We start from the raw sequence: 17249 nt of genomic DNA on the forward strand, positions 1-17249 counted from the left end.
TCTGGACTGTGAACCGTCGCTGGAGGTTCCGGGCTGTAGACCGTTGCTGGAGACTCTGGACCGTACACACGCACTGGTGGGCGAGTGCGGGGAGCCGGCACAGGACATACCGGGCTGGGGAGGCGCACTGGAGGCCTGGTGCGTGGAGCTGGCACAGGTTGCACCGGGCTGGTGACACACTCTTCAGGGCGAGTGAGGGGAGCCGGCACAGGATGTAACATGCTGGGGAGACGCTCCTCAGGGCGAGTGCGCTGCAGCATACTCCTTGCCAACATCTCTTTCCGATATCCCTCCTCGAACTGCTCCATCGACTCCCAGACGGTCTCTGGCTCTCTCCTCGGCCGACCGCCCCTTGTGCGCCCCCCCCCCCCCCCCCCAAAAAAAAACCTTGGGGTTGCCCTTGGGTTGTTTGTGGCCACGGACCCCGGCGTCGTTGCTTTCCTCCTTTACTCCTCGGCGACTCCTGCCAAGGAAGGGTCTCGCATCCAACTAGTATCTCTTCCCATGACCAACTCTCCTTCACCTCCTGGGCACGCTGCTTGGTCCTGACTAGGTGGGATATTCTGTCACGACCGTCGTATGAATAATTGAACCAAGGCGCTGCGTGAGTAGAGTTCCACATTTTAATGATAGTGAAACTTCCAAAACAACAAAGATATAACGATCATGAAATACGTAGCGCACATAGGCACTCATACAAAACAATATCCCACCTAGCAGGTGGGGGAAAAAACACACTAAGTATGATCCCCAATTAGAGGTAACGATATTCAGCTGCCTCTAATTGGGAACCATACACACACACCAACATAGAAATATAATACCTAGAAACCTCCCTAGTCACGCCCTGACCTAAAACACCATGGAGAACCCCGAGGGTTCATTGAAATCTTGCACTAACATACAGATATATTAACAGTATTCCACTTTTCATGCAGCTTCATTTTGACCAGCTAATAACCTAGCCACCGATCAAGCAACATTATGGACTAAACGTTGAAATCCTGTTGCTGCAGGATTATTTTGCAGCGACAATACAGGTCAAATTAAGATCCTACATCTGTATAAGAAGTATAATAGTCATATTATGTCATAGTATGATCACTGTTATTATGCCCCACCTCGAGATCTTTAATCTCAGCCAGGTCCTTCAGGAGAGAGTGCTGGAGCTCATCCTTCCAAGTGATCTGAAGCACCTGGTGCCTGTAAAGATATTACAATGATGATGTTATCATCCCTAATAATTCTAATAAAGAGATGGGGGAAACATAAAAAGAGAAAGGGTGACAATCAACACACCATATGTCATTACCCTTTTCTCAGCTACCACTGCTGTAGCAAACAAGGGATAATAATTTTATCAGTCAATCAAAATGTATTTATAAAGCACTTTTTACATCAGCAGCTGTCACAAAGTGTTTTCTTTTCCATACTTTGTGATGATCACTCACCCCTCAAAATGTCTCCTTGTCGATAACGGCCACAAACAGCATAGTCAAGATGAGCAGCCCCTTTCATCGTAATTAATAGAGTGTAGCCACACACCTTGCCCACCACCTTTGACCTTGGTTAGTTACAGTAAGTTGATGTTTTCTCTTCAGGTGTTTTCTCCTGCTGTTCTGTTTCCCACACCAACTCTGATGTAACACTAATGGTGAGTATTTCTTGAGCAGATACCGAGAAGGACAATGAGAATGGACCAGATTTTCTGTTTTTCCCTTACTGTTCCATTTGCTTAGTTAGCCTGTGTTTGTATTCTGTACTGTAAAAGATATGCCCCCAAGGGTTGTCGCAACCCTTTTTGAGGACTGAGTCTGAGTCCTTTTGACTATTACGGTACTCACATTTGAAAAAAATTAAACAGACAAGGAATAAGTGAACTCAATGACTTACATCAAACATAATTTTGTTATGTATTGTTTAAGAATGATTGTGTTTTATTGTGTTTATATTTTACTTGCCCCACATGTCCTATATGTCTCCTTTAAAGACATTAATCTGTCAGAGATTATTTGCCATTTATCAAACACTCTAACTATATTCAAATCACCATACCTGTACATTCAACCTGGTCAAGCCAAAAGCCTTGGAGACAGAGAGACACCAAAACTGCTTTAGAAGCCATATCACTCCCTAGAAATATTTGCCATGTCAATATTTCCCACACCCACAGGGCACTTCTTTCATTTAGAAGACATTTTAAAACATGTTTTTGCATTTTCTCATTTTGTTATGTTACTAAAGTCCTTTAGTTTTAACATACAATTTACACTACATGACCAAAAGTATGTGGACACCTGCTCGTCGAATCATGGTCATTAATATAGAGTTGGTCCCCCCTTTGCTGCTATAATAGCCTACACCCTTCTAGGAAGGCTTTCCACTAGATGTTGGAACATTTCTGCCGGGACTTGCTTCCATTCAGCCACAAGAGCATTAGTGAGGTCAGGCACTGATGTTGGGCAATTAGGCCTGGCTCGCAGTTGGCGTTCCAATTCATCCCAGAGATTTTCGATGGGGTTGAGGTCAGGACTCTGTGCAGACCAGTCAAATTCTTCCACACTGATCTCGACAAACCCTTTCTGTATGGACCTCGCTTTGTGCACGGGGGCATTGTCATGCTGAAACAGGAAAAGGCCTTACCCAAACTGTTGCCACAAAGTTGGAAGCAAGAATTGTCTAGAATGTCATTGTGTGCTGTAGTGTTAAGATTTCCCTTCACTGGAACTAAGGGGCCTAGCCCGAACCATGAAAAACAGCCCCAGACCATTAGTCCATCTCCACCAAACTTTACAGTTGGCACTATGCATTTGGGCAGATGGAGTTCTCCTGGCATCTGCCAAACCTAGATTTGTCCATCGGACTTCAGCACTCAGGTGTCCCGTTCTGTGATCTTGTGTGGCCTACCACTTTGTGGCTGAGCCGTTGTTGCTCCTAGACATTTCCACTTCACAATAACAGCACTTACATTTGACCGGAGCAGCTCTAGCAGGGAAGAAATATGACGAACTGACTTGTTGCAAAGGTGGCATCCTAGGTTGCCATTCTACAGCCAATGTTTTTGTCTATGGAGATTGCATGGCTGTGTGCTCAATTTTATACACCTGTTAGCAACGGTTGTGGCTAAACTAGTCAAATCCACTAATTTGAAGGGGTGTCCACATACTTTGTATATACTGTGTAGTGTATATAGCTAATAAGCTTGTGTATGCGGTGCGGCACCAGAATTAAAATAAAAACACGTCATACCTTTTTGTAGTTAATAAATGTAATGTGAAACTATAGTATCCTTAACTAGCATTGAAAAGGTTAATCCATTCTTCTCTAATTAAAAATCAAATTTTTCCTTCGAAGGTGTATTATTACGTATATTATTACGCTAATGTCGGGAAGGTTGATCTCCTGGGCCACGGCTGTTTGGGAGCAACAATCCACCCTTTGTTGTCATCTGGAGGAATTCATGGCGGAGGTGAGGAAGGTATTCGAGTCTCCGGTATCCGGGAGAGAGGCGGCCAGTAAACTTCTTGATTTACGTCAAAACTCCCGTAGTGTGGCAGACTACGCGGTTGATTTTCGCACGTTGGCCGCCGAGAGTGCCTGGATTCCGGAGTCTCTCTTCGATACCTTTCTTCACGGATTATCCGAGGTGGTAAAAGATAAGCTAGCTGCTCGGGAATTGCCGGTGGATCTTGACTCCCTCATCGCCCTAACCATTAATATTGATGAACGCTTAAGGGAACGCAGGAGTGAGAGAAGGTCTGGCCTCGGGCACCCTCGTTCACCCGCTATGGCTCGCTCACCTTCGAAGGAATCCGGACATTCCCGAAGGCAGTTTTCCTGAGAGGATCCGAAGCCACTCGAGTTCCCTCGTAAATTATCTACGACGGGTGAGTTTGATTCTCCTGAGCCTATGCAATTGGGAAGAGCTAGGTTATCGGTTGGGGAATGCTCACATAGGCTGAATTCCAACTGTTGTCTGTACTGTGGAGGGGCAGGACATTGCATAGCTACCTGCCCTGTTAGGAAACCCTTGTCTCTGGTGGATACAAGTACTTTGGTGAGTCAGACTGGGAGTTCCCTAATTCCCATCACCCGCACACCTTTCTTTGTGCTTGTGCTGTGGGGAGACCAATCTAAGTCTCTCCGAGTGCTTGACTCTGGGGCAGATGAAAGTTTTATGGATGCTACTATTGCTTCTGAGCTAGGTATTCCCATTCAACCTCTCTCGTTTCCCATGGATGCTAGGGCACTGGACGGCCGCTCAATAGGGGAAGTCACCCATTGTACTGTGCCCATTCAAATATGGATTTCCGGTAACCACAGTAAGACCATTACAGTTCCTCCTCATTGCATCTCCCCATGTTCCTGTTGTCTTTGGGTTTTCCTGGCTCCAAAAACATAACCCTGTTATTGACTGGACCACAAGTTCCATCATGGGTTGGAGCCCATTTTGCCATTCCCACTGTCTTCAAGCAGCACAACCTTCCCCCAGACGTCTTCCTCAGGACGTCAGCAAGGCTTTGGATGTTTCTGTCATGCCCACTGAGTACCATGACTTGAAGTTTTCAGTAAGGCACGTGCAACTTCTCCACCCCCGCACCGTCCTTATGATTGTGCCATTGATCTTCTCCCAGGCACCACACCACCTCGGGGCCGGCTATATTCTCTATACGGGCCGGAGACCAAGGCTATGGAGGAGTACATAGAGGAGTCTCTGGCTACTGGGGCCATCCGTCCGTCTGCATCTCCTGCCGGTGCAGGGTTTTTCTTTGTGGAGAAGAAGGACAAGACCCTGCGTCCGTGCATTGACTACCGGGGACTGAATGACATTACTGTCAAAAATCGTTACCCCCTACCACTCCTCTCCTCTGCTTTTGAACCTCTCCAGGGGCCCACCATTTTTTCCAAGTTGGACCTTCGGAATGCCTACCACCTGGTTCAGATACGCGAAGGGGATGAGTGGAAGACAGCCTTCAACACATCCAGCGGACATTATGAGTATCAGGTTATGCCGTTGTCTTTCAGGCTTTGGTAAACGATGTGCTCCGGGACATGCTCAACCGTTTTGTGTTTGTCTACCTTGACGACGTCCTGTTTTTTTTCCCGGCCTGCCCAAGAACATGCTCTTCACGTCAGGCAGGTCCTTCAGTGCCTCCTGGAGAACCAACTGTCCGTGAAAGCCGAGAAGTGTGAGTTCCACCGCTCTACAATCACATTTCTGGGATATGTCATTGCCCAGGGTAATGTCCAGATGGATCCTGGAAAGGTGAAACCTACGTCCAGGGTGCAGTTGCAATGTTTCCTAGGATTTGCAAACTTCTTCCGCCGTTTCATTCGGGGTTACAGCATCCTGGCGGCCCCCCTCTCAGAACTCACTTCTCCCAAAGTACCGTTCAAATGGTCTCCTGCTGTCAACAAAACCTTTGTCGATCTGAAGCATCAGTTCACAACAGCACCCATCCTCATCCATCCAGACCCGTCGCGTCAATTTGTGGTTGAGGTGGATGCATCTGATGTTGGAGTGGGGGCCATCCTGTCCCAGCGATCTTCCCAGGACCAAAAGCTTCATCCCTGTGCCTTCCTGTCCCATCGTCTCAATTCTGCAGAGAGGAACTACAACATAGGCAACTGAGAACTCCTGGCGGTCAAGATGGCATTGGAAGAGTGGAGGCACTGGCTGGAAGGAGCAGAAAAGCCATTCTTGGTCTGGACCGACCATAAAAATCTGGAATATCTCCGTTCAGTCAAGCGCCTTAACTCCAGGCAGGCCCGGTGGGCTCTGTTGTTTACCAGATTCAACTTCACCATTTCCTACTGCGCAGGGTCCAAAAATGTGAAGCCTGACACTCTCTCACGCTTACACAGTTCCTCTGCCACACCCTCGACCTCCGAAACCATTGTCCATTCAAACAGTTTTAGAAACTTTAGAGTGTTTTCTATCCAAATCTACTAATAATATGCATATTCTCGTTTTTGGGCAAGAGTAGTAACCAGTTTAAATCGGGTAAGTTTTTTATCCGGCCGTGAAAATACTGCCCCCTAGCTCAGACAGGTTAAGTAAAAATACTTTTAAGTACTACTTAAGTCATTTTTTAGGGTATCTGTACTTTACTTTACTATTGATATTTATGACTACTTTACTTCTACTTCACTGCATTCCTGAAGAAAATATTGTACTTTTCACTCCATACATTTTCCCTGACAACCAAAAGTATACTCATTACATTTTGAATGCTTAACAGGACAGGAAAATTGTCAAATTCACAAACTTATCAAGAGAACACATTTACGTCATTTAGCAGACGGTCTTATCCAGAGCGACTTACAGTAGTGAATACATACATTTTATTTGAATGCATTTTTTTTATTTTTTTTTGTACTGGCCCCCCGTGGGAATCAAACCCACAACCCTGGCGTTGCCACAACCCTGGCGTTGCACACACCATGCTCTACCAACTGAGCCACAGGGAAGGCTAGTCATCTCTACTGCCTCTGTCCTTGTCGACTCACTAAACACAAATGCATATTTTGTAAATATTTATTTAGTGTTGGAATGTGCCCCTGGCTATCCATATATCTTAAAAACAAGAAAATGGTGCCGTCTGCTTTGCTTAATATGAGTAATTTTAAATGATTTATACTTTTGATACTTAAGTATCAAAAGTAAATGTAATTGCTAAAATACACTTAAGTACACACAAGTATATTTAAAACCAAATACTTTCAGACTTTTACTCAAGTAGTATTTTACTGGCTGACTTTCACTTTTATTTGAGTAACTTTCTATTAAGGTACATATACTTTTACTCAAGTATGACAATTGGGTACTTGTTCCTCCACTGGTGATAGGCCTACCTCTTGTTTTTGTTTTGTTTTTAAACCAAAGGAAAGGAATAGGTTCTCCCTCTCAGGGTCAATAATAAGAGAAAAACAACATAAAAATCACTTGCCATCGTTGTGTTAATTGAGAATAGATATAGTATTTGCCATAACATGCAGTTGCCAACATAACATTTCAGTTATTCCTTGACTTGTCAAGTTATTTTCTATTTAACAGGCATATTTTTTGTAAAGAAAGGGAATTCAACTACCTCACGGTCGCCATACCAGAAATCAAGTCTGACAATGATCGATATTTTTTTTATATGGTTAATAAACAGCTGTAACGTTTGATCGGTAGGAAATTCAGATTTGAATAATAGAGAAGTAGATGAAGATGTCATACAATCTAACTTTTTGTCTGACTTGTTGGGAAAGTGGTCCAATGTCAGTTGTTTATAAAAAGTTAGAGAACGTTTTGTTAATGCGGTTACTTAAACCGCTGTAACGTTTGAAGTGGATTTAACAAGCCTTAAGACAATTAAGACATGGATTGTTTATATGTGCCATTCAGTGGATGAATGGGCAAGACAAAATATTTAAGTGACTTTGAACGGGGTATGGTGGTAGGTCCCAAGCACACCTGTTTGAGTGCGTCAAGAACTGCAAAGCTGCTGGGTTTTTCACACTCAACAGTTTCCCGTGTGTATCAAGAATGGTTCACCACCCAAAGGACATCCAGCCAACATGACAGAACTGTGGGAAGCATTGGAGTCAACATAAGCCAGCATCCCTGTGGAACGCTTTTGACGCCTTATAGAGTTCAGGCCCTGATGAATTGAGGCCGTTCTGAGAGCAAAAGAGTGGGCAACTCAATATTAGGAAGATGTTACTAATATTTTTTACATAGTTGTTTTGCTACAGTTTATAAAAGTGGCTTGGTGTATCTAGCTTGAACGGTTCAAGAGTTACTGTTGTTGAGTTATTTTATGCAAATGTTTGCAAATGTATTTGTATATTTACAATCGCTAACATTTTCCAAGAACTTGATGTTAGTGTAGCCATAACATGTTAAAGTTGGTTTGGTGTCTCTAGCTTGAAGGGTTCAAAAGTTAATGTTGGTGAGTTATTTTATATGATCAGACCGAAACATGAGCTCCGAAGTGATCGGGTGAAATATGAAGCTAGTGGACGGAGACAGCTTCAATCAGAGCAGCAGTATCAACTTATAGCCTGCCCTTCTCATTACAGACACACAAATATCATACATCGAAGACATGCTAAAGTTCACCATTACAAAAAAATAAAAGGGGAGGTTAGCATTGTCCTGGGGTTTATGATATTTCTGTGTCTAACATTCTCACTCATTATTCACGATTCATTCAGGATCATCTGTAATCATGGTAGCATACACATTAATGTAGAAGTGTTTAGAAACATATTATATTCTTATTTACAATAAAAGTGACTCCAAAATGACACAATACATTATTTACCATACATTTGTATTGGGCACAAAATAATCTGAAACACAACCAAAACAAACAGAAAATACATCCAACAAGTTTGTGGAGTCACAAGCTTGTTGTGGTCATTGTGTGCTATGAATATGGGCCCACATACTTTACTTTTTACTACTTGAATACACATACTGTACACAGTTGTGCTGCCGAGTGGCGCAACGGTCTAAGGCACTGCTTCTCAATGCAAGAGAGGTCACTGCAGTCCCTGGTTCAAATCCAGGCTGCATTACATCTGGCTGTGATTGGGAGTCCTATAGGGTGGCACACAATTGGCCCAGTGTTGCTGGGGTAAGGTGTCATTTTAACTGACTTTAACTGACTTGCCTAGTAAAAAAATAAAATAAAGTAGAAGGGAATTTGTCCCAAAACTTTTGCTCCCCTAAAATGTGGAGACTATGTATAAAAAGTGCTGCAATTTCTAAACTGTTCACCTGATATGGATGAAAATACCTTAAAATTAAAGCTGACAGTACACTTTAAACCACATTGTAATTGTATCTGGAGTACAGAGCCAAAATAAATAAAGAATCGTCACTCTCCCAATACCTTTGGAGCTCACTGAATATATACCTTTTTGGGGGGGTCAGGGGCCCTAAGTGATCATTATGTTGCTTATGTCTGGAACCGGCCCTGAAACTATATATGTTTGTTTCAGATTTATTCATAAAGACACGTATTAATGTATAAAACTGCTGGCAGAACTGATGTAAAAGGTACAGAAAAAAGCCGTCTGGTACTTCCAAATATCTCCGAGCTAGTGTGGGAAGTAAAGCAGCAGGCATAACACGTAAGTACCCTTAAGCAAGGTCGTGGTTAGGACATGTGATCTGGCGTGTAGCATAAAAGGTGGAGGCTACTGCCTGTGGCTCTACTCCATTGGTAACGATGAAGGGGCTGCTCGTTTTGACTGCGCTGTTTGTGGCCGTTTTCGGCAAGGAGACTTTTGAGGGGTGAGTGGACACACCAATGTAAAACTGTCCAATTCTATTTGGTGTCATGTTTCATATATCACCAGTAGTTGCTATGTAAAGATTGAGGAACCATAGGAAGGGTAATAATGCCATATGTCATGCTTGCCCCTGTGATTCTGGAGACATGAGTTGCTTCTTTAGACTGAACGACAGTCAGGCTTTATTACTTTTCAATCACTTCAACTGAATCATTAGAAATGACTACTCATGGTGGGAACGGACAGATATCTTCAATGATAATTGTAAAGAGGAAGCAAAGCTTATGGTTAATGTTGACTACAACTGTAAGTGATGCTGTAAGCAGGCATTTAGCCACGGTCTTTGTTGGGTAACATTTTTCTCTCCCATTCTCAACTCCAAGCATAGTTGTTGAAAGCTGAATGGTTCTTTCATCTTTGTAGGGACCAGGTACTTCGTATCACTCCGAGGGATGAGGTCCAGCTCACTCTTCTGAAGGATCTGTCTGAGATGGAATATCTCCAGGTGTGTGACATGATAATCACCACTGTAGAGCCTTGACCAGGCCATTCACTTTTCACTATAGCTGCTCAAAACACTTATATCGGCATACATTTTAGTCCAGGACTAGTCTTAATCTGTGTCTGGGAGACCGGCCCATTGGGTTGGTTTGTTGACCTAACGTGTCATTCCTCTCCTCTGTCCCAGTTGGATGTGTGGATGGAGACCACTGACCTCTCCACTTCTGTGGACATCAGAGTTCCCTTCACCAGCCTGCAGACCGTCAAGGCCTTCCTGGAGATCGAGGACATTGAGTACTTCATCATGATCAAGGACCTGCAGGTAGGACTGCTTTCTGTGTCAGGGAGAAAGTGACTGAGGTCAGGGTGATTACTTCAGTCTTACTTCGTCTTGGCTGATCTTGAAATGTGTAAATTCATGTCATGACTTACAGTAAATAAATAAGATGGTTGAATAAGCCTTGTAGTGACTTTTGACCTCCCTTTTGCCCACAGGTTATGCTGGATGAGGAGAAGGAGCAGATGCTGAGTTCTGCCCGCGCCACTGCCCCCAGAACCACTGATGACTACGACTACTCCAACTACCACACCATAGCCGACGTAAGTTCTGTATCCCGAAACGCAAGCGGCAAGGAGAAATGGGACAGCCCATTTCATATGACCACTCAGAGCAGCAAACATTCAGGCAGACACTATTAAGACTGTTATCATAAGATCCACATGAGAGTGACATGTCAGTGACACGGTCTGACATGACACCTAGACTATTGTTTGAGTTGACTGTAACATCTCTCTCCTCTCTCTTTCTCTCTCTCCAGATCTACGCTTTCCAGGACATGCTGGTGGCTGAGAACCCCAACCTGGTCAGCAAGATCGTGATTGGCCAGAGCTACCAGGGACGCCCCCTGAATGTGCTCAAGGTAAGTTCCTGACCACAGTGGGCCTTGTCATATTACTAACTAGTACTCTTTACACGTGAAATATACATCTAATAGAGGCATACAAGCCTAGTTTTTGCCTGATCCTGGATGAGCCACCATTTGTTGGTACATGTTAATTAAGTGCTTGGTTATATGTTAAGTCTTTCAAATTTACAGTATTTGAGGATTGCGGTAGATGTTCTTTACACCCCCCTCCTTCTCTCTTTTCTAGTTCAGCACTGGTGGAACCAACAAACCTGGTATCTGGCTTGACACTGGAATCCACTCCAGGGAATGGGTCACACAGGCTAGCGGCACCTGGTTCGCCAAGAAGGTGCATCAGTGCTAACTCCCTGACAGTCTTTAAACCTTTCCCCTCTCTTCATCTACGCATCTGTTCACCAAACCACTGTATCACTCTCACTATTACTCACTATGTACGGGCAGTCATGATTTAAGATTTATGATATCATTTTTCAATGTCCAGATTGTGACCGACTACGGACGTGACGCTGCCCTCACCGCCATCCTGGACAAGATGGACATCTTCCTGGAGATTGTGACCAACCCAGATGGCTACTACTACACCCACACTAGCGTGAGTTGCTCACAACAGAAAATGTGTCATTTACGGTACATATTAGGTTAATGTTCCGTACTTGATCGCTGTGATTACTAAATGTTCGATTTTGTTTACATCATGTTATATCGCTCCACCTCTTTGATTTTTAACTACATGTTACACGTGTGCGTGATCTCAATCTCTTATACATATGTAAGATCATAATTTGAGCCAGTTTGCTACAGCATGAAAATAATCCTGCAGCAACAGGAAATTTGAATTATTATGTGGATTATAATTAATGGACATTTTTGTAGAGGTTAATAAATTTTTTGCAAATGAAAATCAAATCTGAAATGTCAAAGTGGAAATTAGAAACTTCAGAAGTCTTTTCAAACCTCCAATACACTGCACATTTTAAATTTCCTGCGTTGCAGGAAAGTTCTCCTGCTACAGAATGATCAAATTAAGATCCTACATCTGTACCGAATATCAACTATCGAATCGAACTTTCACAAATCTCAGTGTTGTATCCTGTTTTGTCATTTGACTTCGCTCTGACATCATCAACCTTTCATGTTCCACAGAACCGTATGTGGCGTAAGACCAGGAAGCCCAATCCTGGCTCATCCTGCATTGGAACTGACCCCAACAGAAACTGGGATGCTGGTTTTGGAGGTATATTTTCCAGTTCACTTGAATGTTCACTCAAATACAAAAGATTCAGATGTCACAAACTCAAATCTTAATTTTTTGTCAAATAAAGAGGTATCTCCTTGCAACTGGTGAGACAATATTTTACTGTGGAAAATTTGCATTGTTATTGTTTAGTCTGGCACTAATCTTTTTTATCCTTTTGTCTATCTCCTCTGTTATCTTTGGTAGGTCCCGGTGCCAGTGACAGCCCCTGCTCTGAGACTTACCGTGGACCCAAGGCTAACTCTGAGTCTGAGGTCAAGTCCATCGTGGACTTTGTCAAGTCTCATGGCAACCTGAAGGCTTTCGTGTCCATCCATTCTTATTCCCAGATGCTCCTCTACCCCTATGGTTACACCAGGACCCCCTGCAAGGACGAGAGCGAACTGGTGAGTTCAGCATCCATCAACTAGTTGTCCTTGACATGTTTGGTAACAACTTGTGGCATCCATGCCTATAGGCTGCACCCTGCCTGCATTCTCCACTACATGTGGCCTCACCAGAGGAAGTGTGGCTCCAACAGGGTACTTTAACATTACGTAACTTTTATTATCTGCCCACAGCACAACCTGGCCAGGAAGGCTATCACTGATCTGGCTTCCCTGTACGGAACCTCCTACAGATACGGCAGCATAATCAACACCATCTGTAAGTGTCAAAACCCGGCTTAACCTATTCATTGCTTTAAACGGATCCCATCGCATACCATTCCAGTCCACTCTAGTCCACCACGGTGTATCAACATGAGCGCAATCCATCTGAAAAATATAAACAATGTGGTTATATACTCTGTGACATTAATACAGAAACTATTGCCAATTCCCTTTTTTCTTGTCAAATCCAGATCAGGCTAGTGGTGGTACCATTGATTGGACCTACAACCAGGGAATCAAGTACTCCTACACCTTTGAGCTGAGAGACACTGGTCGCTATGGTTTCATCCTGCCAGCTAATCAGATCCTTCCTACTGCCAAGGAGACTTGGCTGGCTCTGATGGCCATCATGGAGCATACCAAGGACAACACCAACTAGATGGGTCATCACGACAACCTACAGGACACTGTGTCATTGTACTGTTGTACATATATAGGAAAAGCCTATAGGTACCATTAAGTCTACCATGGCTCTTTCCAGGGCACAATGAGACCAATAAATGTCAACTGTCATACCTGATTTGGTCTATTTCATTTTTCATACTCTGCCAAGGTCTTTAGGTGATGTCAAAATGAAGCAGAAAGAAAGGTTTTTATGGTTGAAGTAATCTATCTTGGAGAGGTACAAACTGTATATGAAAAAACTTATTTGAGCTTGTATGTCAAAAATAAAGGACTTTAGTAACATAAGAAAATGCAAAAACATGTTGTTTTAAAATGTCTTCTAAATGAAAACAAGTCCCTTGTGGGTGTGGGAAATATGGACCTGACAAATATTTCTAGGGAGTGATGTGGCTTCTAAAGCAGTTTTGGTGTTTCTCTGTCTTCAAGGCGTGTAGCTTAACACATGTCTAAAGAGGTTCAGTAAGGTTTCCCAGGTCATGTGGTTTAGAAGGGTAATGGGTGTGATAAAACCATTGGATCATTTCACTTGGTTTAATGTACACGTATGTTGGTTTGAATTAGTTAGATTGTTAAACTGCAAAAAATCTCTGACATGAATGTCTTTAAAGCAGAAATGCAGGGCATGTAAAGTGTTGGTCCGATGTTTCATGAGCTGAAGTAAAAGATCCCAGAAATGTTCTATATACACAACAAGCTTATTTCTCTCAAATGTTGTGCACAAATTAGTTTACATCCTTATTAGTGAGCATTACTCTTTTGCCAGGATAATCCATCCACCAGACATGTGTCACGCCCGGATCTGTTACACCTGATCTTGTGATTGTCTCCACCCCCTCCAGGTGTCGCTTATTTTCCCCAGTGTATTTATCCCTGTGTTTCCTGTCTCTCTGTGCAAGTTCGTCTTGTATGTTTCAAGTCAACCAGCGTAGTTTTTACCGTGCTCCTGTTTTCTATTCTCTTTTCCTAGTCTTCCCGGTTTTGACCCTTGCCTGTTTTTCTGGACTCCGTACCCGCCTGCCAGACCCTTCTGCCTGCCCTGACATCGAGCCTGTCTGCCACTCTTTACATCTTGGACTAAGAATCTGGTTTTGACCTTTTGCCTGTCCACGACAATTCTCTTTCATACTCCTTGTGTATATTAATAAACAAAGACTCTAACCATCTGCCTCCTGTGTCTGCATCTGGATCTAACCTTGTGCCCTTATAGGTGTGTCATATCAAGAAGCTGATTAAGCAGCATGATCATTACACAGATGCACCTTGTGCTGGGGACAATAAAAGGTCACACAGCACAATGCCACTGATATCTCAAGTTTTGAGGGAGTGTCAAATGTATATGCTGACTGGAGGAATGTCCACCAAAGCAGTTGTCAGAGAATTGAATGTTAATTTCTCTACCATATGCCACCTCCAACGTCGTTTTAGAGATTTTTGCAGTACGTCCAACTGGCCTCACAACCGCAAACCACATGTAACCATGACAGCCAAGGATATCCTCTTCCGGCTTCTTCATCTGCGGGACCATCTGAAACCAGCCACCTGGACAGTTGATGAAACAGGAGTATTTCTGTCTGTAATAAAGCCCTTTTGTGGGGAAAAACTCATTCTGATTGGCTGGGCCTTGCTCTCTAGTGGGTGGGCCTGGCTCCCAAGTGGGTGGGCCTATGCCCTCCCTGCCCCACCCAAGGCTGCACCTTTCCAGTCACGTGAAATCCATAGATTAGGGCCTAATTTATTTAAATTGACTCATTAGCTTATATGAACTGTAACTCAGTAAATTCATAAAAATTGTTGCGTTTATATTTTTGTTCAGTTTATAAACACAATCAAGCACAATCAACCTTAAACATTAGAAAAAAAATGCTATTCGATGTAAGTCATTGAGTTCACTTATTCCTCGTCTCATAATAAATGTTCACTCCATTTTCTCTTTTCCCTTGGTTTGCTTTAAATTTATCTGCATGTTCCTCTCCTCTCTTCTTTGACAGCTGGATGTGTGTGGATGCACAACAGACACACACACACACACACACACACACACACACACACAACATGCACACACATGCATACTGACACCACACAGACACACAAACTTTCACACTGGATGTGTGTGGATGCACAACCCACACACTTCATACATACATACATACATACAAACACACACTCACACACATAACATGCACACACATGCATACTGATGGCACACACGCGTGCGCACACACACACACGCACACACACACACACACACACACACACACACACACACTTTCACATTTACCATGTACGCTGCTGCAACTATTATCTAGCCTGTTGCCTAGTCACATTACCCGTACATATATGTGTTGTACACAGATACCTCAATTACCTCGTACCCCTGCACATCGACTCGATACTGGTACTTCCTGTATTTAGCCCTGTTGTTTTAAATGTGTATTTTTATTAGTTTTTCACTGTGTAAATCGGCATTGATGGAAAATGACCCGTAAGTAAGCATTTCACTGTTTGTCTACACCTGTTGTCTAATTAGGCCCAGACTTTGGATCTTTGGTTTTCCTAGATATGACTACTATATTGTCATCACTACATCCAATGGATTTAGATACTGCTTTCAAGCTAATTTCTGCAGCATTAGTAAAGATGTGATCAATACATGTTGACGATTTCATTTCTGTGCTGTTTGTAGCTACCCTGGTAGGTTGACTGATAACCTGAACCAGGTTTCAGGCACAAGTTACAGTTTGAAGCTTCCTCTTGAGTGGGCAGCATGATAAAAGCCAGTCAATATTTAAATCCCCCAGCAAATATACCTCTCTGTTGATGTCACATACATTATCAAGCATTTCATACGTTATCCAGATACTGACTGTTAGCAGTTGGTGGTCTACACGATGAAGGGGCTGCTCGTTTTGACTGTGCTGTTTGTGGCCGTTTTCAGCAAGGAGACTTTTGAGGGGTGAGCGGACACACCAATGGCACAAATTTTTGTAAAACTGCCCAATTCTATTTGGTGTCATGTTTGATATATCACCAGTAGTTGCTATGTAAAGATTGAGGAATCATGGGAAGGTTAGTAATGCCATATGTCATGCTTGCCCCTGTCATTCTGGAGACATGAGTTGCTTCTTTGGACTGAACGACAGTCAGGCTTTATTACTTTTCAATCATCACTTCAACTGAATCATTAGAAATGACTACTCATGGTGGGAACGGACAGATAATATCTTCAATGATAATTGTAAAGAGGAAGCAAAGCTTATGGTTAATGTTGACTTAAACAGTAAGTGATACTGTAAGCAGGCGTTTAGCCACAGTCTTTGTTGGGTAATATTTTTCTCTCCCTTTCTCAACTCCAAGCATAGTTGTTGAAAGCTGAATGGTTTTCCTGTCTTTGTAGGGACCAGGTCTTTGGTATGACTGCGAGGGATGAGGTCCAGCTCACTCTTCTGAAGGATCTGTCTGAGATGGAATATCTCCAGGTGTGTGACATGATAATCACCACTGTAGAGCCTTGACTAGGCCAATAACTTTTCACTATAGCTGCTCAAACACATATATATCGGCATACATTTTAGTCCAGGACTAGTCTTAATCTGTGTCTGGGAGATCGGCCCATTGGGTTGGTTTGTTGACCTAACGTGTCATTCCTCTCCTCTGTCCCAGTTGGATGTGTGGAAGGAGACCACTGACCTCTCCACTTCTGTGGACATCAGAGTTCCATTTACCAGCCTGCAGACCGTCAAGGCCTTCCTGGAGACGGAGGACATTGAGTACTTCATCATGATCAAGGACCTGCAGGTAGGACTGCTTTCTGAGTCTGGGAGAACGTGACTGAGGTCTGGGTGATTACTTCAGTCTTACTTCAACTTGGCTGATCTTGAAATGTGTAAATTCATGTCATGACTTACAGTAAATAAATAAGATGGTTGAATAAGCCTTGTAGTGACTTTTGACCTCCCTTTTGCCCACAGGTTATGCTGGATGAGGAGAAGGAGCAGATGCTGAGTTCTGCCCGCGCCACTGCCCCCAGAACCACTGATGACTACGACTACTCCAACTACCACACCATAGCCGACGTAAGTTCTGTATCCCGAAACGCAAGCGACAAGGAGAAGTGGGACAGCCCATTTCACATGACCACACATTCAGGCAGACACTATTAAGACTGTTATCATAAGATCCACATAAGAGAGACATGTCATTGACACGGTCTGACATGACACC

The 17249-nt window shown here is 43.3% G+C and overlaps 2 protein-coding genes across 2 annotated transcripts; both read left to right on the top strand.

Moving 5' to 3' along the window:
• The first annotated feature begins 9223 nt into the window (after nt 1-9223).
• cbpa1 (Carboxypeptidase A1) lies at nt 9224-13142 on the top strand. The gene is made up of 11 exons (NM_001140886.1): nt 9224-9292; nt 9715-9796; nt 9980-10114; nt 10288-10392; nt 10611-10712; nt 10945-11046; nt 11200-11310; nt 11862-11952; nt 12160-12359; nt 12534-12618; nt 12815-13142. The coding sequence occupies exons 1-11, from the start codon at nt 9228-9230 to the stop codon at nt 13000-13002; spliced, it is 1266 nt and encodes a 421-aa protein (NP_001134358.1). The 5' UTR covers nt 9224-9227; the 3' UTR covers nt 13003-13142.
• A 2774-nt stretch (nt 13143-15916) lies between these two features.
• LOC145861175 (carboxypeptidase A1-like) lies at nt 15917-17188 on the top strand. Its single transcript, XM_082963243.1, has 4 exons — nt 15917-15981; nt 16423-16504; nt 16689-16823; nt 16997-17188. The coding sequence occupies exons 1-4, from the start codon at nt 15917-15919 to the stop codon at nt 17186-17188; spliced, it is 474 nt and encodes a 157-aa protein (XP_082819369.1).
• Nucleotides 17189-17249: the final 61 nt, after the last annotated feature.

The sequence above is a fragment of the Salmo salar genome, chromosome 16, assembly GCF_965601325.2.
Source record: "Salmo salar chromosome 16, fSalSal1, whole genome shotgun sequence".
Taxonomy (NCBI): Eukaryota; Metazoa; Chordata; class Actinopteri; order Salmoniformes; family Salmonidae; genus Salmo; species Salmo salar.